Genomic DNA, 25,972 nt, shown 5'->3' with positions numbered 1-25,972 from the left:
GACTGGTTAATTTAGGCCTGACATACCAACAATACAGAGCCAGTATCTACAATATCTGGTATATACAGTATCTAGCTGTATGAAGAAGAATCTAGCCACACAGGAATCCACAGCCAACAGATTCCAGAATTCCATCACAGTTTTGTGTTGAGAATGTGAGACCTAAGGGGAATTTACAATCTAAAATGAGAAAGGTGTAAAGTGCCTCTTGGATCCCATGTAGGCTTGGTGGAGTCTGCAATACCGTATAGTCAGATTGCAAGGGAAGGTTGTGTGAAAGTTGTGTGAACGGCACGTGGAGCAGAGAGAGGCTCAGACTCAGTCCAACAGGCCTCTCTCTCCTGCGATCGGTTATTTGAGAAATAACTGTCATATCCCCCAGCCCCAAAGGTGTGCCGGAGACCATGGAGACATGTACCATCTCGTCTGTCTCTACAGTACATTTTATTAAAATTACCTTCATTATAAGACAGTGTTCATTATAAAACCAAAAACGCTGGTCTCCCAGGGCCCAGTGGATTAATAAGGACAGCGGTGTATTTTAAGCCGTAAACTCCTCACTGTCCTTAATCTCCTTCCCACTTCACAAGGCCAAATGAACACCTCTCCCCAGCTCTGACGGGACCTCATTAGCAAACTTCCAGGGAAGGAAAGAAAAGAGGAATGAAAAAGAAGGAGGGAAGCGACCAATGACAGATACCAGCTCTGGGATTAACCCTTTCTGGTACTTCAGCGCTGTGGAAACTAGGCCGTTGTCAACGTGTTTCTAATCAGTCGCCTGGTTAGCGATAATTAGAAGCCAGGATCGGACGAGGGAAGAGAGAGAAAGTGGGAGGGGTACATTGAAATGAAACAGAAAAGAAAGAGAACCTGTCATGTCACAAACACTTCAAAGGGAGAGACTTCGCTTTTAAAAGTGGCATGATGAGGATCCAGATACCAAGAGGGACTCCTCTGAGCCTCAGTGTGTGTGTGTGTGTGTGTGTGTGTGTCTCACATAGAGACACACACACACACGCTTCTGGCTCAAACACCACCTTTACGGTGCAGCTGTAGGGGAGTTTTAGTGCATCCCAAAACACACAGCCAAACAAGTTCCTGCAACTACACCTCCTCCTTACTGTACTTCTCCCCTGAAGCAGCAGGTATAACTCCCACAGCTTTACTCTAAGGCCTGGCTGATTACTGGTGGGTAAAGTTCACAAGTCTCCGCAAGCGGTTTGACATTAAGCAGGAAGGTCAAAGTGTATCAGAAGACACAAGGGGTTTCATTTATGATGATACATAGTGAGAATGATTGTATGTACAGTAGTACATTTTACTTTCAAATCTGTATTCTATACATATGGAAGTTTGATAAGAGAGATCCAAAGTAATAGTGAAGACCTTTCCTCCTTCAAGACAGATACCTCTGGAGAAAGCTTTAAACATTATCTTTCGTTATCAGCCATCTACTTTATTTACTTACTAAACATCTATATTCCCTGTTGTGAAACATCAATAATGCTCAAATGAATCCCCTAGGTTCATGTTTGCACAGTAAAGATATGGCACGCCCTTTTGATATTTGGTGTCTGTGCCTTTGAGGTCACAGTCATTCAATCGGCCTTGACATCAACCTCACATAGCAGCAGCTTTGAATACAATAACTCCAGCCAAAACAGACTGTTGCTTTGGCCTAGCTAAATACAAAACAAGTTGACTATGATAATAAATGAGAACCAAACAATCCATGGTGTTATCATATTTAGTGATCCAGCTTTCAGGTTACCTTTCAAATGGTGAGTTGAAGAGAGAGAGGGAGACTGGAAACATTATTTGCGGTATCATTTCAACATGCCTCTACTTTTTGGACAATAACGCAGCTCACAAATGTGATTTATGACCTTGGTTTAATGGCTAGAGCAGAGCCTTGGTAGATATCAGATTACTTTTTCAATATGGCAGCGTCAGAGAGGGCACTAAAAATGCACCATCTGAACAGGAAATGAGGGCTTGTCTCAGCCAAGATAATATGAGCAGTCAGATACAGTATCTAATCATCTAATGGCAGATAGAGAGCTACTCCACTTTGACAGAAAAGGCATCAGTCAATAAGCATCAGATGAAGTGTAACATGAAAACTGGGTCCTCCTTACACTTGGCCATGAATTTCTATCCATGCTACCCTATCATCCATCCTTACTGTGCTGTGTCAGGATGTAGTTGGTAAAGTGTCTGTAAATCACGTCAAAGGAGATGTCGACTCACCTGGGCTTGGAAACTCTTGAGGACAGGAGCCACCATCTCCCGCACTTCCTGAATACAGACAAACAGAACAAAGGTTTACCATTTTTGAGACACTAGAAGCTCCATCTAACTAGGGACCAAATGCCCTGTTGAGAACAGGGGAATACTTATACTGCACCTTGTATTGTCATTTGTCTCAATAGCATTGAATATACTAACTTGTTATGGACAACTTTAAGATGAGGAAGACTGTCAAATGCTGTTTGATTCCAGATGTATTTTTCTTTAGCCCAAATTTCAGCAGAAGACGCAATGTCTCTGGTTTGGATTGATTTGCGAGGGAGAGAGGCGGAGGAGGAGGGGGGAGGGTCTTAAAAGTGGGGAGTGTAAGTGGGGATTTCCTGCTTGTATTAGCTCAGGCTCCAGCTTCTCCCTTCCTCCTGACTCTCAGTGAGCCCCAGGTAGGGGGATTGGGATGCCTGTGGTGACAGCCTGATCCTGCCATCTGCACCTGTATTATACTGACAAGATTACAGCATACTCTCCACACTCTCACCCAGGGATAGGGGCTCTGCAATCTGACTCTGGGAGATCCCAGGAACCCTGGCTGTGACCCTAGTGGTACTGCGGATACCCTGGCCTTAAACAACACCTAGCTATAAACCACAGGTTTTAATTTAAACATTAACATACCTGGAGAAGGGAGGGGGGGGGGGGGGGGGGTCAATGAGACTGACTTGTCCCAAGCATTATGAGCAAATTATATGCACTAAAGCGGATTATAAAATTAAATAAATAATTCCAGGCACAAAGGTAAGCGGGGCTCAAATACTGAGCAAGTCAGACTGCCTAGTGGAGCGGAGCCGAGCAGAATGACACATAGAACTCATGATAGGGTAGGGAGGAGGCAGGGGGTAGGGGGGCACTCACCTCTGGGACATTTCTCTTGAACTCACGGCTCAGCTCCACCAGGTGCTTGTGGGAGTGCTCGCTCTCTTCCTGTCGCCCCGCCAGCTCAGACGCTACTGAGTTTAGCTCCCTCTATAAACACAGACAAACAAAGAGGGAGAGAGTGAGAGAGGCAGAGAGCGAGCGAAAGAGAGAGAGAGAGAGAGAGGCAGAGAGCGAGCGAGAGAGAGAGAGAGAGAGGCAGAGAGCGAGCGAGAGAGAGGGGCAGAGAGCGAGGCAGAGAGCGAGGCAGAGAGAGAGATAGAGAGAGATAGAGAGAGAGCACTTAGAGAGGCTGCCAACAGTCATACAGTGCAGCTTAGAGTGTACATAAATAAAAATACACTGCTGAATATTAACTAAGTAATCTTTCATGATCTTATAGCGGTAATACTTACTGCAAGCCCTGGCCCATAAATAATTAAGCCAAAATAAATCCAATGCCTACACTAGCAGAAGGCCTTTTAGATAATCAGTATTTGAAATAATCAATACGGTTGCAACGGCCATGGAACTCCAGTGAGAGAGAGTGGAGAGAAAGAGGAGAGAGAGAGGAGATAGAGGAGAGAGAGAGGAGAGAGAGAGGAGAGAGAGAGAGAGAGAGAGAGAGAGAGAGAGAGAGAGAGAGATAGAGAGAGAGAGAGAGAGAGAGAGAGAGAGAGAGAGAGAGAGAGAGAGAGAGAGAGAGAGAGAATAAACAAGGCAGCGGAGTCACGTGGGAAGGACCCAATAACCTGACAAATACCCATATAAACAAATATAGGGCTTCCTGGAGAAATGAAGAGCTGATTTTAAGCCTAGACAAGACACAATTCAACACACCACATTATTCCTTCTGCATGATTAACACAGATCACATTGAAGCCTCTCCCTCATTCAAATCTCTCTCCCACATCTTTACATTGCTTTCAGGTGGATTTTAAGAACATAAATACACTGCTAATATCTTATATAGGCCCAGTGCTAATAACCCACATTTTCCTATTAGTGTCACAAATGCCTAAATCACAATTAATCTGTCTACATCCTTCAATACCTGGTGATACAGTACTTGCTAAAACTCCACCCTATCAACATCCACTGTGCAATTCAAAGTGATCTGTGTACACAGCCAGTCCTCAGACCCATGCATTTATACTAGCCTCACCGCACCACTTGCCATCCACAAATCCAATAGCATCCATTGATTAATCATCCAATTTCCAGCTCTTTCTGCAAACCAACAAAACACATCTAAAATCTTGCTACAGTACTCGTCTCCACTGACAACGTTTGTCCCCTTTAATCCCATCTCTTTTCCTGTCCTCTTGGATTGGTTTTATTTCATGAAGGTCTTCCCTTCTATCTGCTGGGATACAATATAAAACTGGAGTGAGGGATTCAATTACCACAGTGAATTTATATATGACGCTGGAAAATTAAATTGACTGTGTTTTAATTAATCTCCAGTCTTACTTAAAGGCAATTTAATAAATTATCACGAGCGAAAAAAGAGAGAGAAAACCTAGGGACAAAACTCCAGTTCCATATTTGAAACATTTAACTGATTCCACTTATTCCCAGTGAAGGCATTTTAACCCTTCAGTTTCATCCGATCTTGATGTAAATAGATTACTGTATTGGTCCTTGAAAGAGGCCATCTTCCTCTCTCCAAAACCAGCGAAAGAATGCTCCCATTGACGAGTCTTATTTGATCTCTCTTGGTGACAGTTGTGCCTTTGTTCAAAACAGTGGGCATTAGGACTTCATAAGAGATGGGTCCCTTGCCTCAGGACTTTCTCCAAGAGTAAGAATGGATTACACTTCCCTTTGCTTATCCTCTTCTCATGCATCTCTGAGATGGGAAATCATTATGTTTTAGGCAAAACCAAGCATTTCATGGAGACATAATTCTTAGGTCAGTAACACATTCCTATTTGGTTTCCAACTGCCTGTGCTCTTATTAGCTAGTCACTGTGCTTCAGTCAGCCATTCTACCACATATTGGATGAGACTTTTGGGGGATTTGGGACTTGGCTGTTAGGAGTGGGCTAAACTCCAACAGATTCAAGTAGCCCTAGACCACCAGCTAATCTGTCTGCGAGAGTATCCTGTTAGAAGTGGCTTTGTGTGGATTATAGTGCTGATTCTGAATTGCCCAGCCCTTCATTGCCATTGTCATTTCAGTCAAATTCAACACAATGTTTGGTTGCTTCTTCACATGAAGAGTCCAATAACATATTTATTTAAACTCAGCAAAAAAAGAAACGTCCCTTTTTCAGGACCCTGTCTTTCAAAGATAATTCGTACAAATCCAAATAACTTCACAGATCTTCATTGTAAAGGGTTTAAACACTGTTTCCCATGCTTGTTCAACGAACCATAAACAATTAATGAACATGCACCTGTGGAACGGTCGTTAAGACACTAACAGCTTACAGACGGTAGGCAATTAAGGTCACAGTTATGAAAATGTAGGACACTAAAGAGGCCTTTCAACTGACTCTGAAAAACACCAAAGGAAAGATGCCCAGGGTCCCTGCTCATCTGCGTGAACGTGCCTTAGGCATGGTGCAAGGAGGCATGAAGTCTGCAGATGTGGCCAGGGCAATAAATTGCAATGTCCGTACTGTGAGACGCCTAAGACAGCGCTACAGGGAGACAGGACGGACAGCTGATCGTCCTCGCAGTGGCAGACCACGTGTAACAACACCTGCACAGGATCGGTACATCGAACATCACACCTGCGGGACAGGTACAGGATGGCAACAACAACTGCCTGAGTTGCACCAGGAACGCACAATCCCTCCATCAGTGCTCAGACTGTCCGCAATAGGCTGAGAGAGACTGGACTGAGGGCTTGTAGGCCTGTTGTAAGGCAGGTCCTCACCAGACATCACCGGCAACAACGTCGCCTATGGGCACAAACCCACCGTCTCTGGACCAGACAGGACTGGCAAAAAGTGCTCTTCACTGACGAGTCGCGGTTTTGTCTCACCAGTGGTGAAGGTCGGATTCGCGTTTATCGTCGAAGGAATGAGCGTTACACCGAGGCCTGTACTCTGGAGCGGGATCGATTTGGAGGTGGAGGGTCCATCATGGTCTGGGGCGGTGTGTCACAGCATCATCAGACTGAGCTTGTTGTCATTGCAGGCAATCTCAACGCTGTGCGTTACAGGGAAGACATCCTCCTCCCTCATGTGGTAACCTTCCTGCAGGCTCATCCTGACATGACCCTCCAGCATGACAATGCCACCAGCCATACTGCTCGTTCTGTGTGTGATTTCCTGCAAGACAGAAATGTCAGTGTTCTGCCATGGCCAGCGAAGAGCCATCTCAATCCCATTGAGCACGTCTGGGACCTGTTGGATCGGAGGGTGAGGGCTAGGGCCATTACCCCCAGAAATGTCCGGGAACTTGCAGGTACCTTGGTGGAAGAGTGGGGTAACATCTCACAGCAAGAACTGGCAAATCTGGTGCAGTCCATAAGGAGGAGATGCACTGCAGTACTTAATGCAGCTGGTGGCCACACCAGATACTGACTGTTACTTTTGATTTGTGTCCCCTTTGTTCAGGGACACATTATTCCATTTCTGTTAGTCACATGTCTGTGGAACTTGTCCAGTTTATGTCTCAGTTGTTGAATCTTGTTATGTTCATACAAATATTTACACATGTTAAGTTTGCTGAAAATAAACGCAGTTGACAGTGAGAGGACATTTCTTTTTTTGCTGAGTTTACATTGTAGTTATGTGCAGTGCTTGATTTGGGCCAGAGCTGTCTCGAGTGCCGTACTGGCACTTCATATTTTTTGGGAATTGGGTACCGGCTCCTCCATAAAACAAAGTAGCATATCACAGGCCCAGATTCACACACAGAGGCAAAAAAAAGGTTGATCAAAGCAGAATGAAGGTGGGATCTGCATTGAAGAGCAATGGAGAGTGGGCATTCATTTCCTGATTCCGCTTTGTTCAAGTTTATTTGCCACTAGTCTGTGAATCTGTGCGTGACAGTAGAATGTTCCAGATTGCGCAGATTGAAAATCTGTCAGCCTGAATGCGCATGATGCACTGTTCCAAGTTGTCAAATGAGGGTTTGGAGGTCATGAAAAGTCATACAATTAGTTTCATAATTTGTATTTATATAATTCATGAAGGCACACTTTTAAATATCATCAATCGCTTAAAAATCTATATATCAGCCATTATCGGAATGACACTTCAGTGCCTGCCAGTGTGTGCTGCGTGTGTGCCAGTGCGAGTGGGCCGTTGCCCGAGAAGAGAGAGCGCAACATTTCAGCAGGAGGTATAAAATAATGCCAGACTACAGACTAACTAGATAGCCAATTCAAAACATAACTAGCGCGATAACTGCTACAAGTTAACTATAGCTAAGGATTAATGTCGCTGTCGCCTTTCCACCGGCACTGCACCGTTGGAAAGCTGAGATTCCCCTCTATTAAACAGTAGCCTTGTAACGTAAAAAATATACACTGAAACATGAATATTTTAGCCTTAAACATAAACATGTCTAGTTAGATACCTTGCTTTGAAGTAGCCTACCTTATTCATTTGGTTGTAATGGTGCAATATTTTATACCAAGGGTGGCAACCATCCTCAAAGATAGCTACTGGGTGTGCAGGATTTTGTTCAAGCCCTGGTCTAACCACATTGTAGCCTAAACATCAGCTGCTTAACAAGACCTTGATAAGCAGACTTTGGTGTTTCAGCGCTGGATCAAAAGCCAAGCCTGCACACCCAGGAGCTCTCCAGGTGGAGGGTTGACCACATGTTGACAACATGTGACTAACAGTGCAGTTCTACCTTGTGGGGGGTTAAGTGCCTTGATCAAGAGCACAATGGCAGGAGATGGTAGGCCTACATGGGATCAGACACAGCAGCCTTCCAGGGTCAATAATGGTTACTTTTTCATATAGGCCATAATACTAGTCATGAAAATGTGGTTAAGTCATGGAGAAGTCATAGAAAATGTGTAGGAACCCTTAACAGTGAATAATCAGAAGGTCTCTATAGCATAATGCCATTTGTGAATTTCGGTGAACATAGTCTAATGGACCGACTTGGAAAAAGACAGCTCCTTCAGTTCTTTCATCCAAAGTCAAGAACTGGTTATGTGTGTAAGGTGTAATTGGAGTGTATAGTTCAGTGTTTGCAGTATATGCTCAAAGTCTCCACCAAGTTTATTAATTGCGAAAGTGAATGCATCAGTCTAGTGTTGGACAAGGAATGTAAAACTTCTAAACTTACCAAATGGCATCATAACATAGCACGTATTTTGATTGCATGTTAAATATACCAGTGGGGGGAATGGATTTCAGTTTCCATTCAATTGTAAGTAGCTCAACCAATGAGAGCAGTGAATACTCTTATATGAGTAAAACAACAATAGCTTGTTCCCTGGCCTTTCTGAAAAGGCTGGGCAACAGCACATCAAATGAAACCTGGTGTCTGTCCACGTTCTTGAAGGGAACTGAAGCAGAACATTGTTTGCTTGTTTGGTTTTCTTGAAGAGACTGCTGATGGAGCAACTATACAACACAGTGTACTTCAAGTCTCTTGAACCAAACTAATCAAATCTGATCCATTTCAACTTGAGTTATGGGCAACTTTGAGGTCTCTGATAAGATTCCCTTATCTCCATGAATCTGCATGGAGAGTCCAAAACAACACACACATCTAGAGCTGCTATAATTTTTGATTACCTACATTGAAAATCAGGGGCGGTGTGTTCATTAGGGCGATATGGGCGACGCACTGCCAAACGGGAAAAGGAAGGGATTTTTTTTCTAATCAATTATATCACGGCAACAGTAGTTATCAGTGTTCTAATCTAGACGTCTGATCTGCCACTAAATGTCCAATCAGGCTAAAGTCGTGCTTCAAATGGCCCCGCCCCTTTTGGGGCGATTTCAGTCAGGTTGAAAATCGCCCCAGAAGTCTCTCATAGACTCTCATGTAAAATCTATTTTTTTCAAATATCAGAGCTTTCAATACAATCTCTATGGGTTCCGGGAGGGCTTGCACTTACGCGCTTTCGTCATACGTAACATAACCATGAACGTAACTAAGAAAAGAGCGGGTAGCAGCGTCAATCAATTCACGTACTACTGTCAAGATGGCTAGCGTTCAGTGCAACTCGATTGTCTCTTTGAAAGAAGTTCCTTTTTGTCGGCGAACAAATCAAGATAAATTGGCAACGAAACAATTAGGACCTCCCAGACCAAATTTAATAATTCAACAGGTTTCTACTAAAGGGGGAAAGTCCTACACCCGAGGATTTTCCAAAAATTGGTACGAACGAAAAACCTGGCTAGCAGGCTGCGATGTAGCTAATGCAGTCTTCTGCTACCCCTGCTTACTCTTTCACCCTGAAGGCGGCACGGCAGACAGCACCGCTTGGACAGCGACTGGTGTAACGGACATGCACCATCTTTCAGAAAAGATTAAGAAACATGAGCTGTCAAAGACCCACATGGATAGCTGTTTGAGATTGTCTGCTTTGGGGAGAGTGAACATTGCCACTCAACTGGATGAGGGATACAGGCTAGCTGTCTGCCGCCACAACGATGAGGTTAGCAAGAACCGCCACATCCTCAGCCGGCTAATCCAGTGTGTGAAGTTTTGCGGAGTGTTTGAGTTAGCTTTGCGAGGCAAAGATGAAACTGAGGGCTCCACCAACCCTGGTATTTTTCTTGGACTTGTCAACTTTGTGGCACAATTAGATGAGGTGTTTTATGGAAATGCATATTGTTTATGCAGTGTTGAGGAATGTGAAAGAACACCCTTGATTATTTTTACTGTGATAACTTATTTTGCTTTTGTAAGCCAACACTTTTGAGATCAGTCAATAAATGCTTCTGGTATTGACGTATATGCTGCCCCTGTCTTCATGTTGTTGCTGGACATATATTTTTTTAAATGTGTGTAGGTCACCTAAATCATCAGAAAAATTGCCCCCCCTGAGAATTTTTTCAGGAGCCGCCACTGTTGAAAATAGGGGGAGTAAACAAGTTTGATTCCCTGTGCAAAGAAGAATTTCCCGGTAATAGTTTGACAGGTTTTTAAAAAGGCGATCGGGACCGAATTTTCAGTGTGTGGCAGTCGGGTCAATACAGAGCTCCTGTCATTAAGCCTCTGGCAGTCAAACATCCGGACATAATTGATGAGTTTCCCCTGGGGAGGGCGGAGCTATCGCTGGGGTGGGGAAGTGGTGGGTGTAGGAGGAGGAGGGGGGTGGTGGGGGTAGGAGTGGGGTGGTTGGAGGAGGAGGGGGGGGGGTAAGGGGGATGCTGAGCAGGGCCGGTCCAGAGGGAGGGAGGGAGGGCCTGGTCCTGCTGAGGACAGCGTCTGTGGAGGAGCTGAGGACAGCCTCTGTGGATGAGCCATCACATCCTGACAAAGCCAGCCACACAGCATTGAGTGGGTCAGACATTTAAGCACATGTATGTTGTGTTGCAGAAAATAATGCAGGGAGTGGTCCTTTTAGACTCCACGGAGGGAGGTGAAAAACAAGACAAGTAAAATGGAGGATAATGGTGAAAAGAAATCAGTGGAGAGATAATGATATCAGGAACATCATATTTTTGGTACTACAATGTATCGACAATGCTATAAAATAAATCATAATTGGATCATTACCAACATTGATGTTACCCATTAGCAATAATATGAAGGATTATTAAAGCTTGTTAGCCCATCAATCCCACTACAAATCATTCATATCCACTGACGTTAGTCTGTAAAAACATGAAATACATAAAAGCATTACAATCTCAGTAGTGTGAGAGAAGCATTTATAAAATGTTTTCTGTAAAAATGTGAAGCTACTATATTGTAGAACAATACATTTGACATTGATTCATTAAACCTACTCCTTTCGATTACATCTGTGGTCGTAAGCTGTTTCTTGGCCTTCCACAAAGACAAAACATGGTGGAAAATGTTGATAACTGGAAAAAACGACCAAGATACTGCAATAGAATGTAGACTCACAGTCACTCACTATTGTACGCAGCGGGCTTGGACAGGACAAATTAAGGGGGAAAAATAGGGCGAGGAGGATAGGGGAAAATGCAGATGGGGAATTATTTTTCTTTTTGCATCTCATCTAATTGCAATCATAGGCAAATGTCTGAAAGTGTGACAGCATCAGCAGAATTGCTGCTGAGAGCACAGAATCTTTGTCTAAAAATAATCAGACATTCTGTGTGCTGCTGTTGGTTATAATGGTAATCGATGTTGGAGGCTTTGAATTCCATCAATTTATAGATCCACTCTGTTCTGCCTGGTGACTGTGGAGCCTCACAACCCCCACCGCATACGCACACCAAGAGACACACACACACATTGCATTCAAGCTCACACACAAAAGAGCACACACACACACACACACACAAACACGGACATGCACAGTGGTCGTAGCAAGGCAGCACAGGAGCCAGCGTGTGATTAAGATAAGTGTAGTTTCCTTTCATACATTCCTTATCACCTCCTATTCTCTGTAAGGCACCAGATTGGCCATAGCCGTCTCAGATTGGCCCCGCATCTCAGACGCCACATTTGAGAGGGGGATCGATCTATAAATCAAATCACCACAATCAATGGCCCCGATCGCTGCAGTCTAGTCTGGCCTCAACATTATTACTGGAACCCCCCAGCCGCTGAGGGGTGGAGAAAAAAGAAAAACAAGGCTGGGGAGAGAGAGGGGGTTCAGGGCAGGAAGAGCATCGGCTGGCTGGCTTCTGTCCATATGCAGGATGAGCGCTTATCTGGCCTCCCTCCCTGGGCTGACTGACCGACTGACAGGCAAGCAGCTTGGTGTGGATGGTTGGTTCAGACTGCAGACACAGAGGGAGCCGGGACTCTGTGGCCTGGCCCTGGGAACCTCAGCCTCCCCCAAACACACTCTGACAGGGTGGGCCTGGGGGGGCACCTATCACCTGGCTGCTTCCTCCCTCCATCTGCCTCTCTCTACATCTCTACACAACTGTCTACTATAGTACCTCCCTGTTCATTCAGCTGCTCTCATTTCCACTACTCCACTCTCCATTGTGTTCAGACCATAAGGTAGTGAATGTTACCAGAGTGTCCACTGTTTTCAGACCATACAGTGATTGGTACCAAAGTGTCCACTGTGTTCAGACCATTCAGTGATTGGTACCAGAGTGTCCACTGTGCAGCAGTAGTACAGTACATAGGAAGTAGAGATTGGTGGTGCTGTATAGTTTGTGTAGGCACAACTGAAAATCCCATTTCATTTTGACACCTTTCTAAACCCTGGACTAGTAAGCCTGATAAATCATTCAAAATAATGAATCCCCAGTCAGTCAGGCTGTCTTTAAACAGCAAGCTAAATCTCACAAAGGGGATGAGAGGCGCGTGAGCATTACAACCATCAGCAAAAGGTGTGACTGGCGTTGTCAGACATTATTAGTCATCCCCAGCTTCATTTAGGGAGTTTTAGCCTGATGCACCGGAGCACATCGTCCCGTCAAAGCTTCTCTCTCTTTTTAAACACACGCACACGCAACCACTGATAAAACAGGGTAACACATTACCATTATGGTATTTTTTCTATTTAGACAGCGTAGGTTCAGCACCTTTAAAAATTCTAACTAATAAAAACTACAGCCTTACCATAGCCCTTCCACTGAATCTAGAATCCTAGGGATGTCTTTAAATGTCCTCCAATTAGAACCGTCAAACTGCTATCTATGGGTGAACATTCTAATTGAACGGCCAATTAGAAGAGCTTATTTATCATCATTAGGCCATTGTTCTCCTCATCTCCAAGTCTGTGGTTACAATCAGGATGTCTATTGTCATACTGTAATACATGGCCACTGACTGATTAGACATTCCCTGGATTCATTAGCAAGCTGAGGGGTTGAAACCTGAGTGAAAACATAACCTCAACAGGCCATATAAGGTCTGGTAAAATGGAGATGTGGATGTGAATTATAAAGCTTTGACTCACAATGTCCAAATATAAAAACCTTATTTTTAATTTTTATTTATACTGTATATAAAAGTGGGCCAATGTGGTGATGATGGTGATGATGACTATATTTGTAGAGCTCTACCGAGTGTTGTCTTATTCTCATGCTGAAATTAATGGTTGGTTCTGAGAGAGAATCGTCCATCGCAGTCCATTCATACTTGTGAAAGGCAAAGGAAAACAGTAATTGTAGAGCATCCCTCTTAAAATATAAATATATATATATATTTCCTTGTTTTCGAAAGAAAAGCAAATTTTTTGTCGATTAAAATAACATCAAATTGATCAGAAATACAGTGTAGACATTGCTAATGTTGTAAATGGCTATTGTAGCTGGAAACTGCTGATTTTTTATGGAATATCTACATAGGCGTACAGAGGCCCATTTTCAGCAACCATCAGTCCTGTGTTCCAATGGCACGTTGTGTTTGATAATCCAAGTTTATAATTTTAAAAGGCTAATTGATCATTAGAAAAGCCTTTTGCAATTATGCTGGCACAGCTGAAAACTGTTGTGCTGATTAAAGATGCAATAAAACTGGCCTTCTTGAGACAAGTTGAGTATCTGGAGCATCAGCAATTGTGGGTTCGATTACAGGCTCAAAATGGAACTCGTCAGTCTATTCTTGTTCTGAGAAATGAAGGCTATTCCATGCGAGAAATTGCCAAGAAACTGAAGATCTCGTACAACGCTGTGTACTACTCCCTTCACAGAACAGCGCAAACTGGCTCTAACCAGAATAGAAAGAGGACGGAGGCCCCGGTGCACAACTGAGCAAGAGGACAAATACATTAGTGTCTAGTTTGAGAAACAGACGCCTCACAGGTCCTCAACTGGCAGGTGGTGTACATCGACGATATCCTGATCTACTCGGCTACGTTCGAGGAGCACGTCAGGGACGTCCGAGCTGTCCTACTCCGCCTCCGGGAACACAGCCTGTTGGTGAAGGGGGAGAAATGCGAATTCCACCAACAGGCCATCTACTTCCTGGGATACAGGATCAGTCGTCAGGGGGTGTTCATGGAAGGAGTGAAGACGGACGCCGTCAGGTCATGGCCAGTTCCCACCACCATAAAGGGCCTACAGAGCTTCCTGGGCTTCGCTAATTTCATCAGGTCCTTCAGCTCCATAGCCGTCACGCTCACCTCTCTCCTTAAGGGTGGACTCAGAAGCTGTCCTGGAACCCTGAGGCTGAGGCTGCCTTCAAGAGGCTGAAGGAGAGGTTCACCACAGCGCCCATCCTAAAACACCCAGATCCAGCTCGTCCTTTCATCCTGGAGGTGGACGCATCGGAGGAGGGCGTGGGTACGGTTCTCTCCCAGCGGCACGGTAAGCCAGAGAAAATGTATCCCTGTGCCTTTTTCTCTAAAAAGCTTACCCCGCAAAGAGGAACTATGGAGTTGGAGACAGGGAGCTGTTGGCGGTGGTCCTCACTATGGAGGAATGGAGACACTGGCTGGAGGGCGCAGTCCATCCATTCCGGATTCTTACTGACCACCGGAATTTGGAGCACATACGGCCAGCGAAACGGATGAACTCTCGTCAAGCCAGGTGGGCCCAATTTCTCACTCGCTTCCAATTCATTCTGTCCTACAGCCCAGGATCCCAGAATGTGAAGGCCGATGCACTCTCCAGGATGCACCATACCGGAGAAAGGAAGGATCTGGGGGGTCCTATCCTGCACTCGTCTCTCATCGTTGCTCCTGTCGTTTGGGATGTGGACGAAGACATCCGCCTGGCGGCTCAGGAGGACTCAGCGCCTGTCAACCCCCCTTCGGGGCGCGTGTATGTACCCACCAGTGTCCGGGACCGCCTGCTGATCTGGGCGCACGCCACCCTTACGGCAGGGCACTCTGGTATTACGCGCACCCTGCATTCTCTAGCCCAAAAATACTGGTGGCCCACCTTGGATTCTGATGTCTCCCGCTACGTCAACTCCTGTTCCGTATGTGCCCAAACGAAGACACCTCGGAACGCCCCAGCAGGCAAACTAGTTCCTCTCCCAGTGCCTCAGCGACCTTGGTCACACCTGTCCATAGACTGTCACCGACCTTCCACGTTCTGACGGCTTCACCACAGTCATGGTGGTCGTAGATCGGTTCTCCAAATCATGCCGTTTTTTGCCACTAACTGGTCTTCCTTCTGCTCTCCAGTTCGCTGAGGTCCTGTTCTAACAGTTCTTCCGGCATTATGGACTTCCAGAGGACATCGTCTCGGACCGTGGCCCCCAATTCACCTCCCGAGTGTGGAAGGCTTTCCTGGAGAAGATCGAGGCCATGGCCAGCCTCACTTCCGGGTATAGGCCTCAGTTGAATGGGCAGGTGGAGCGCATGAACCAGGAGCTGGGGAGGTTTCTTCGTTGCCACTGTCAGGACCAGCAGGGTGAGTGGGCGAGGTTTCTTCCTTGGGCAGAATATGCCTAGAACTCCCTTGTTCACTCCTCCACGGGGCTCATTCCCTTCCAGTGCATCCTGGGGTACCAACCGGCCCTGGCCCCTTGGACACCCAGCCAGACCGATGGGCTGGACAGGTCTGGGATGCCGCCCATGTCCATCTCCAGAGGGCCATTCGTCGGCAGAAGGACAAAGCCAACCGCCACCGCAGTGAGGCCCCTGTATTCCAGCCTGGGGATCGTGTCTGTCTGTCCACAAAAACCCTCCCTCTCCGCCTGCCCTGCAAGAAACTGAGCCCCCGGTTTGTGGGACCGTTTAAGGTCCTCCGGCAGATAAATTAGGTAACATATCGGCTGCTTCTTCCCCCTCACTACCATGTCTCACCCACTTTTCATGCGTCTCTCCTCAGGCCGGTGGTTCCTGGTCCTCTGGCGGATGCCGTCCCCTGGGGTTCGCCTCCTCCGCCCCTGGACATTGACGGGAGTCCGGCGTATGCGGTGAGTGACCTGCTGGACTCCAGGTTCTGTGGGGGACGGCTCCATTACCTGGTGGACTGGGAGGGGTATGGTCCTGAGGAGAGGAGTTGGGTTCCGGCTGGGGACGTTCTGGACCCCAACCTAATTCGGGACTTCCACCGTCACCGCCCTGACTGGGCCGCTCCTTGTCCTCAGGGTCGCTGGAGATGCAGATGCGCTGGAGGTGATTAGAGTGCGTTGGGTTTCCATTTCGGTGTTGCACTCAGACCAGTGGCTCAGTAGACCGGCGAATCAGAGGGGGGTACTGTCACGTCTCCTCCCGGTGCTCCCCTCCGGCGCTCTGATTCGCCGGTCTACTGAGCCACCGGTCTGAGTGCACCACCTCGGCAACACTGGAATGGAAACCCAACGCACCCTAATCACCTCCAGCGCATCTGCATCTCATCACCACCCCTATTTAGCCCTGGACTGTTCTGGATGATGTTGTGTGTGATTGTTTAGCTTCTCGTTGTTTACTCGATCTTTGTTATTTCTCGTTGTCATTGCTAAGTAAATCTTGTCCTTGTTAATTCCTGCGTCTGTGTCCTGCCTCTTCGTATACTCAGTACTCTTCACATCATTCAAGGGTTTTTCTTTATTTTTACTATTTTCTACATTGTAGAATAATAGTGAAGACATCAAAACTATGAAATAACACATGTAATCATGTAGTAACCAAAAAAGTGTTCAATAAATCAAAATATATTTTATATTTCAGATTCTTCAAATAGCCACCCTCTGCCTTAAGTAGGTGTGTCCAAACTTTTGACTGGTAGTGTATATTTACTACCGGTCAAAAGTTTTAGAACACCTACTTATTCAAGGGTTTTTCTTTATTATTATTGTATTTTTTTAAGAGTGATGCTCTACAATGACTGTTTTCCTTTGCCTTTCACAAGTACGAATGGACTGCGATGGAAAAACCAACTATTAATTTCAGCATGAGAATAAGACAACACTCAGTAAAGCTCTACAAATAAAGTCATCATCACCACGTTGGCCCACTTTTCACCACAAACAATAGTGGAGCAGTGAAATACACACAGATATCCTGCGATTGGCATTTTCTTAAGAGAGAATAAACAATCTGTTCATTCTCAGGTGTGCTGATCTTCCTCTTGTTTTTTGTTGTTTTCTCCCCCCTACTCCCTCCATTTTCCCTTGTCGATTGCAGGAAGATCAAAGTGCCGCCGCCGGAAGAATCTGAATATTTCAGATGAGGAGAGAGGGCTGCGTTTCACACCACCTGTGTAGAGCTGAGAGACTCGTCCCTCCTCTCTCTCACACAGTGTTCCACGGGCCCCTGGGGCCCGGCGTCATGAACCAGGGCCACCTGTCTGGGAGAGAGGGGCTCCTTTATTCTCTCCCACTTCTCCCCTTTTCTCTCTCTCTACCTCACTCTCTCTCTCTCTTCTAATTTTCCAGCATTTGAACCAAAAATACATTTATTTAAATAGCTGTGAGAGTGGGAATACAACCTGGGCTGACAACAAGCGGTGGAAAACTTAGAGTGCTGCTGTCACAAAGGCTGCGAGACCCAGCAGACAAGTTAACATAATGTGAAAATGCGAACAGCCACTTGTAATGACAATTTACCCATGAATGGGAATTGTATGTGAGATTTGCAATAGGAAAACCATTTATAGATTTTCAATTGCAAAGTAGATTGCTTTGGTGAACACAGTAACTTTCATAATGTAGGCCTAAATTAAAATAACTCCCTGTATTTTATTATTGTATTATCAAGGCAAATAACATCTGGACAAAGAGCTGCCCAATGCAGCTTAATCTTCAGTATACTGTACAGTACTGTACTGATCTCAGGAGGAGGGCAGAGAGGGGTTTTGTAAGGTGCTGCACATCACATCACCAGAACAGCCTTTTCTGACCCACAGCAAATAAAAAACATCACTGATGTCCACACTAGACTTCACAGTTTATTGTAGCTGCTCTCCTTGGAGGCTTGTACGTGTGTACGTGTGTATGTCTGCCTGTGTGCATGTGTGTGCATGAACTGTACTGTACGTGTGGAGTGGGTTCCACACAGCCAGTTCCCAGCCATGTCTCTCAAAAGGGCCATAAAGTCTTTACAGCAAATTCCTTAAATTCATCTGTGTCAGAGCACTCGACACACATTAGGCGTTTACATGGGAGGAAACACAATCTATTTGATGCTACACTGCCCACACATCCAGAGCCCTCCTACCCATACTCGAGATTCACAGTTTAACTTCCATTTCATATTCCAAAGGCAGGCAGGCAGGCAGGCAGGCAGGCAGGCAGGCGAGTGGAGAGAATGTGCTCCATCTTGCTGTAAATAAGCATTTAAACACCCAGCTAAATGTAATCTGCAGAGAGTCAACAAGAGGCACTCGTATTACCCTGTTCAAGATATGGTTTTATTTACTCTGGAATGTGCAATAGATTTTTGTGTTGTTCCCCTAATGATGTATGCACTCGGTGAACTGAAAAAGTCACACTTCATCTCTCTCTCTCCATCTTTTTAATATCAGCGGTGCTTATGTGAACATGTGCAGGTTAATCTAGGGAGTGGGTCAGAGGTAGCCGGCGCTTTGTAAATGTCAGCAGTGAGATCTAGGCTTCTCTCATTACCACACTAAACCTACATGGCTGTCGGCTCTACGATGGATGTATGATTTGGAGGTGTCTTTCCCCCACTCTTCACTGCCCTCGCAGGGTCCCCCCATCATCGCAGGGTCCCCCCTCCATCGCAGGGTCCCCCCCTCCATCGCAGGGTCCCCCCCTCCATCGCAGGGTCCTCCCCTCCATCGCAGGGTCCTCCCCTCCATCGCAGGGTCCTCCCCTCCATCGCAGGGTCCCCCCTCCATCGCAGGGTCCTCCCTCCATCGCAGGGTCCTCCCTCCATCGCAGGGTCCCCCCTCCATCGCAGGGTCCCCCCTCCATCGCAGGGTCCCCCCTCCATCGCAGGGTCCCTCCCTCCATCGCAGGGTCCTCCCTCCATCGCAGGGTCCCCCCTCCATCGCAGGGTCCCTCCCTCCATCACAGGGTCCCTCCCTCCATCACAGGGTCCCTCCCTCCATCGCAGGGTGCTCCCTCCATCGCAGGGTCCTCCCTCCATCGCAGGGTCCCCCCTCCATCGCAGGGTCCCCCCTCCATCACAGGAAATCTTATTAATCAATCGATTTATCATCATAAATCAGGTCGGAGCTTTGATTGTATCAGCAAGTCACGCAATCAATCAATTAGTCCAGCCCTAGCAGCCCAATTTGCCTAAAGAAAGATGAAGGTCTCTCCATATCATCCATTTGACTGTCCGTTTACCCATCAAACACTGGGGCTGTTGACTTACAGGCCCAACACGCATCCTCTTATTGATTTTTGCAGATTAAACTTGTTAAGGAATTAAAAGACACTTAACTGAGTGGGAGTAATTCTGCCCTCTTCATTTGTGCTGAAGTTTGTTCTCTGTTCTTCTTTATGGTGAAGCCAAACGTCATCATCACAGCAGAGTATGAAGATGACAAATCCAGGGCAAAGTGTCCTCTTTTTAATGAAGCAATTATTGTTATTACTGTAAAGTGGACCAGTCAGTTGCAACAAGTAAATTAACCAGCAGCATCACAGTAGATATTACCATTAACAGGACGCCGCCTGAGTAAAATAAATTGACCTTCACAATGTCTCAGACAAATCAGGTATTTCATCCCATAATCCTGGCAAGGTTGAGATAAAAGTATAATGACATATTTGTTTCATATTTAATTCCTACTGTGAATTCCAATACACAATGTGACACAAACTGCCATGGTCCACCGGCTCCCATCTGCAACTGAGTGTCAGGATGTCTCCTAGGATACGCTGGAAACTTTAGGGACGACAAACCGACAAGAACAACTAGAGCACGACAGAGTGGGCTGCCTCTCCCGGCGCCTCAGCAGCCTTCTCAGCGGAGTACGCCAGGCAGCCAGGCAGTCAGGCCACAGAACCAGAACCATAGAGGAGAGGAAGGAACACTAGCCCTGGTCCCAGGGGAGAACGTCTGTGGTGGGATTACAGCATGATGAGGGCTGGTTCTACTTCACACTCCCAGACCATGCTGTCTGTCTGCCTGCAGCCTGGAGCACGGTGTCCCTGCAGAGATATCTACAGGGCTTTATAGTTCTGCCCAATCTCCCAAGCTCCACCATGTAATTACAGTTAAAGACACAGGGCCAGGGTACTCAACCCCAACTCTGCCAGGTTCACACTACACTGCCCACCCATAACCTCCCAAAGGACAACCACCCATCCCAGCTCTACCATCTATAAGCCACCTGTGAATACCCACCCACAACCCTATTATGTATGCCTCCAGTACCGATCCATAAGCCTATCATATACAACAGAAAGATTGCAAAACATCAACACAAAATACTGTAGAATGAAGGACCACAACCAGGGTCATTGTGGCAGACATAGATGATGGCAAACTTCCCTGCATACTTATTTAAGAGCAAATCTTTCTCTTTCTAAAATCCCCATCTCTACACTTCATATCATCCCCTCACAAATCAGAACCTCTTCCAGGCAACTAGGAAGAACATTTGGAAAAGAATGCAGGGGAAGAAACCTGACTATATTCAAGTAACAGAAAATTATACTATAGCGAGAGATCCATTATTCATTTCAGATACATTTTTCATTTAGGAGCAGGTTGGATATGAGCAATGATGAATGCATCGCCCAGGATGCAATTTGTATGTAAAATAACAGAAGATTAAAGAATATGTTTTAAGTGCAAATGTAGTTTGTTGCTATTTAAGGGAAAAATGCATTACTGGAAAAAAAGAATAAGACTTGTGCCTATGACATTGGCTCATATAATCACTTAGCCTATTGCTAGGTCCTTCACCAGTCCCTGTAATCAGTCACAATGAGAGCACAATGAGTTTCTCAATGATGAACTAGCGGGCTAGAGTAGATTTTCATTCATACAGTATTTTTGGCAGACCATTTGGTAATGCAGAGTTAAATAAAAATACTAATTCAATAGACACCCAACAAGGCAGCACATTCCTTGACATACACGTACATGCATTCACTCAGACATGTGCATAAGTGTACGCATGCACGCACACACGCACACGCACACACACACACACACACACACACACGCTAGGCATCCACATGTTCTTCTCAGGACTCTAAATCAGCTTCACTCAGTGCACACCATTTCATTTCACTGCCTCTCAAAGACACACAAAGAGCCATTCCCTCCATTCAGAGACCAGAGATTGAATGCAGCCTGGGAACACAAGGCATGCCCACCACAGCTCATTACTGGGCACACAGGGTGGAGATGGCCGAGATGGGAGAGAGAAGCACAACAGAGGAGAGAGCAGGGAGCAGGTCTGTATACCAACATCTCCATCATTCACTCGCCACATAACAATTACACGTCTCAAAACATTCAGGCTGCTATTTAGCTCCTGTTTGAATACTAAATGTGGTATCGAAAATCAAAATACAATCCTGACATGGAAACTGTTTGAGGGCTAGCTGAGGAAACATTCACAGTAGTAGGCTCCAAACCAAACACACGCATGCATGTTACATGTACAGTTCATGACAGTCTAATAGATGCTTATTTACCTGCTGTGTTAGCAGTTGTCGACCCAACACCCAAACAGAGGTTGACCCATTACTGTCCCCAATCAGAGGGAATGGAAGAGGGACAAAATCTATTTGGGTCAGCGACATTGATCTCTACCCTACCACATGGCTCTGGGGGTCAGGGGTGTGTGTGTGTGTGTGTTAGAGAGAGAAGAAGGTACTGGGTCTGTGTTTGGTGCATAGGATTGGGGAGGAGGGCTATTGTGATTCAGCTTATCCACTCTCGTGAACCCTCCCTAACCTCGGGGCTATCGCATGACCTGAGGCAAAGCATTACTGACATTAAAAAGGAATGAACTTCTCAGTATTGGAGTTTCAAACACGCAATCAATGGGGCCACAGGTGCACACATTCTCTGCACCGCCAGTGGAATGCCCTTTCTCCCCCTCTAACACAATGCTGGAGCATGTTTTCTGCTGTGTGTTCATGTTAATGTCAGTAATAATGAAGACCTGCAGCACATTAAACAAAAACGCGAAAGGTGGAGACAGTTTTTAGAGGTCGGTTGGAAACAGAAACAGGGGAAGATCAGGAGAAAGGCCAGGATGTGAAGAACCTGTCAGCTTCTCTCTGTTGGGCGGCTCCTGTGCTATGGCACGCTCGGCTCAGACTGGGAGAGGAGCAAATAGGCCTAATTCAAACTGGATGTGTGAGTGCCTCTGCTGTCTAGCAGTGTGAGCGGGGAATTAGATCTATTGTTTGTAGCCTTCATCCCTTCCCAGACAGACTTGTTCCGGCTCAGAAGCGCTGTCTAATCCGTACCTCTCTCCCACTTGCGCTCCCGGAAAATGACTTCACACAGCTGCCTCAAACTCCCAACACAGCAATTCTCGTCTGACTGAACCTCAAAAAAACACCTCAGCAGACCTCCCATAGCTCATTTAACATACCAATCCCTCCCCTAAACCTAACAACCCCCCCCATGTCTGCATGTCAACCACCATCAATGAAAAGGGACTGACTGAAGGTGGGCCGATTGCAGGAACACTGGTCCATTTGGGTCAAGTCAGTGTAGTGGCAGGGCACTCAGACAAACACTTGAGTCCTGAAGACAGGAAACTGTGAGAGTTCCTTCACATGAACCAAGGCCTATCCAACGCCCTTGAATACCCACAATGCTCCATGAATACCCACTTAAAATAATCTGTTTCAAAGCCCTGCCCTTGACATTTGTATCTGAAAGCATAATTAAGAAAAAATGTATCAAAGTTGGCATATTTATGGCATTTTGGCATAACCCAGGCCTCCTTTAAGACTCCATAATGTCTCATCTGTAGGTGCTACAAAGCAAAGGTTGCTGTCATATGACGCTTTACTGCTTGCTCTGTAATGAGTAGTATTTTCATTCCCCTTTTCTTTTTTTTCTTTTTTTTTACATACATACAGTACATTTATGAATATTGAAAGATAAACATGAATATTGAAAAAACACCATTATTGATTTAGCAAATGTTTCAATATATAGTTGAACATAACATACTCTACGGACATATCAACGTTCCAGAGTGGGATATTGGTGTTTTTTCAATATACATGTTTATATGTATTTGGCAATGCAGACCCCCAGGGAACAGAGGGAGCGACCTGTGGAATAAGAGGTCTGAGATCACTTAGCAGGTGTTCAGACTACGACCAAGAGGCACCAGACAGTTGATGCCAAACAAAAAAAAACGTTTGAACATCACAAGAACTCCTGCAGCAGCAGCACTGAAATACAATAAATACAGTAAAAGGGAAGGGAAATAATTAAAACCTGAGATGCCGTGGTAGAGAGGAGAGAAAGAGATGATTTATCCCTTCACGGCCTTTTGACACTAAATTAAACTGTTGAGTCCATTCCCCCGTGCCAGCTAGTTATCTTTCCGGGCTAATTTAACACTATAATTTACATTCCATATAAGATACATCCTGATGTGGAGCTGTCAAGGCCATACATCATTTGCGGAGAGTGCTCCAGTTTCAAAGAAAAGGACAGAATTAGATCATATTCATGATGCAATTAAACACTTCAGTGGGAATCGATGTAAAACCGATGAGCCCTGAAAACAATGCATATGGCTGAGAACAGAACACATTACCTTCCCCTGGATCCCTCGCTCCACAGACACCATTTAAAATCCTCCACCACTCCACTCCCTGTCTCTCCAGATTCATAACGTACAGCGATAATAAATGAATTTTTCACAAAATTATTCAACTACTAAATTGCCCGTGGTAACAGAATATCAGATGAAAGTGATAAGAATTATTAAGTAGAGAAACTGTTTGTTCTCACCATGGGTGTAATAATCGCACCAAATCAGAAGGAGAGGGTAGAGAGAGGGGAAGGTTACTGTAAAGTTTTTTTAAAATAATAAACATTACTGTTGACGTAAAACTGGAAAAACTTTGTCTGCTGCCTGGGCTTCCCCTTGAGATGATGGCATCAACCAATTCCTATTGTGTGGGTTTTCTTATGGATACAGAGATGAGTACATTACCATCCTGTGCTGCACATACACAGCTGGCAACATGCCCTCAGGAGCTGGCAAACCACGGCAACACCCAGCCAATGTTGCACCAACATCACCACATTTTACCTAACCAAACAGACGGACAGACAGACAGCAAGGCAGGCCACACACACAGCAGCACATTGGATCACATTGGAACTACCTGTCACTGTCTCCTCTGCAGCCATCAACTACAATTTGACTGAACATGTCACAAAATTTATTTCAAAATACATTCAGCTACAGTAAAAAAAATCTTAAGCACACCTTACACTTTGAGTCGCCAGCACTGTGAAGTTTCCATTCCCACACCACTCTTTTCCCTGTCAAAAGTCCAAACTTGTTGATAGTAAAAGTAGATGAATCTAATGAAATGCAGAATTTAAGAGGCAGAGGGGATAGTGAGGCAGCAATTTGTAACCATTTCTGACACAGTGAGTTCGCTTCTCCAACTGAAATAGTAATTAGGCCTATGCTTAATGGTCCTTTAATCTGTCCATCAGGCTGGAGGTGAGCAGCCAGGTCACGCTAAAGTGCTGGGCCGTCACACTGTGTCAGGGCCCAGCCAGTGGGGTGAAGTCCTCCACTACAGACCCCAGGAACACTCATCTCACCACAGGTCTCCGGGATCCAGGCCTCCTGGCCCCACTGACAGACACATCACCTCCTGATGTTAGCACTTACTGCATAACAATGACAATAATTGGGGTACAAGTGCAGGGGAAAAACTTAACACACTCTCAGGGAAAATCACCTTGAATTTTATAAAGAAGTACCAGATTGTTCCAAATTCATAACTATTATGCTCCTGACAGGGCTACATTAATGATGAAAGTGACGTATTGTCATCAGGTCCTAAACTATTCTCTCCAGCTGGAGTCATGGCACTCCGCCATCACGTTTAATCTTTAACTCCAGGAGTATCTGTCCAGGTTTCACAGAATTAGGACCTATGGATGTAAGATGGGGAAGGGGTTCAACATGCTAATTCAACTTGAACCCTTAAATACCTGGGTGATCCCAGAGGCCTGCAGTCTGCATATCTGATCCAGAGATCATCCTGCTTACCAGGGAAGCCTAGGTGGAAAGCCATCCATCAGGGAGATACTACCAGATTTATCCCAACAGCTTTACCAGAAACACAGGAGCCATGCCAATACAGGGCCAAACAAATAATACATTTGTACCCATTGCAATTTGTACTCAACTCAGGAGTCTCCAGGTCTCAAAGAGAGAAGTGATATTCCCGGCCATGAATCTACGCTTCCGCCCTGCTTTATTTCTTATCTTGGACAAGCATTCTCCCACAGCATTTCACTGGTAGAATAAAGAGGGGAGAGAGAACGAATCACTCCCAACCCCACCACTGTTGTTCCCCAGGCTGTCAACACTTCTCAGCCTGCTTCACCCCCATCTAGCCACATCGATACAGAGAAGTGACTGCCGTTTGCTTTATGATTAGCTTTCTTTATTTTCCTCTGCCTGCTTTCACCTCACCACCACCACTCTTTCCGGTCTAATCAGTCCAGCTGGCCTGAACAACGGAACAGAGACATTGTCTCTTTAAGTGAGAGTGCCAGACAGTGTATCAATGCATCCCCTTCCCATTTCCCCGCTTTAAAAGCCAGCGACACACCACTGTTTTTACTAGTGGGTATTTCGTGTTTGCTGGAACAATTAGAGTATGACAAATGGTCCATCAATGCCATCTATTAGGGCAGACCTGACAGGAATCCTATACGCAGGGCGGCCATTCGTCCCCC

General features: G+C 45.6%; 1 protein-coding gene across 1 annotated transcript in view; it reads right to left on the bottom strand.

Moving 5' to 3' along the window:
* LOC311141205 (homeobox protein cut-like 2) overlaps nt 1-25,972 on the bottom strand; it is a gene marked incomplete at both ends in the record, with an annotated part of 128,831 nt that overhangs the window by 73,086 nt on the left and 29,773 nt on the right. Inside the window, 2 exons of the mRNA XM_084176463.1 lie at nt 2,251-2,298; nt 3,160-3,270. Coding sequence (XP_084032589.1) covers nt 2,251-2,298; nt 3,160-3,270 — 159 coding nt within the window. The remainder of the gene's footprint in view (nt 1-2,250; nt 2,299-3,159; nt 3,271-25,972) is intronic.

Source organism: Coregonus lavaretus (genome assembly GCF_964263955.1).
Source record: "Coregonus lavaretus genome assembly, chromosome: 14".
NCBI classification, from domain to species: Eukaryota; Metazoa; Chordata; class Actinopteri; order Salmoniformes; family Salmonidae; genus Coregonus; species Coregonus lavaretus.
This window is presented reverse-complemented; position numbering and strand designations above follow the sequence as displayed.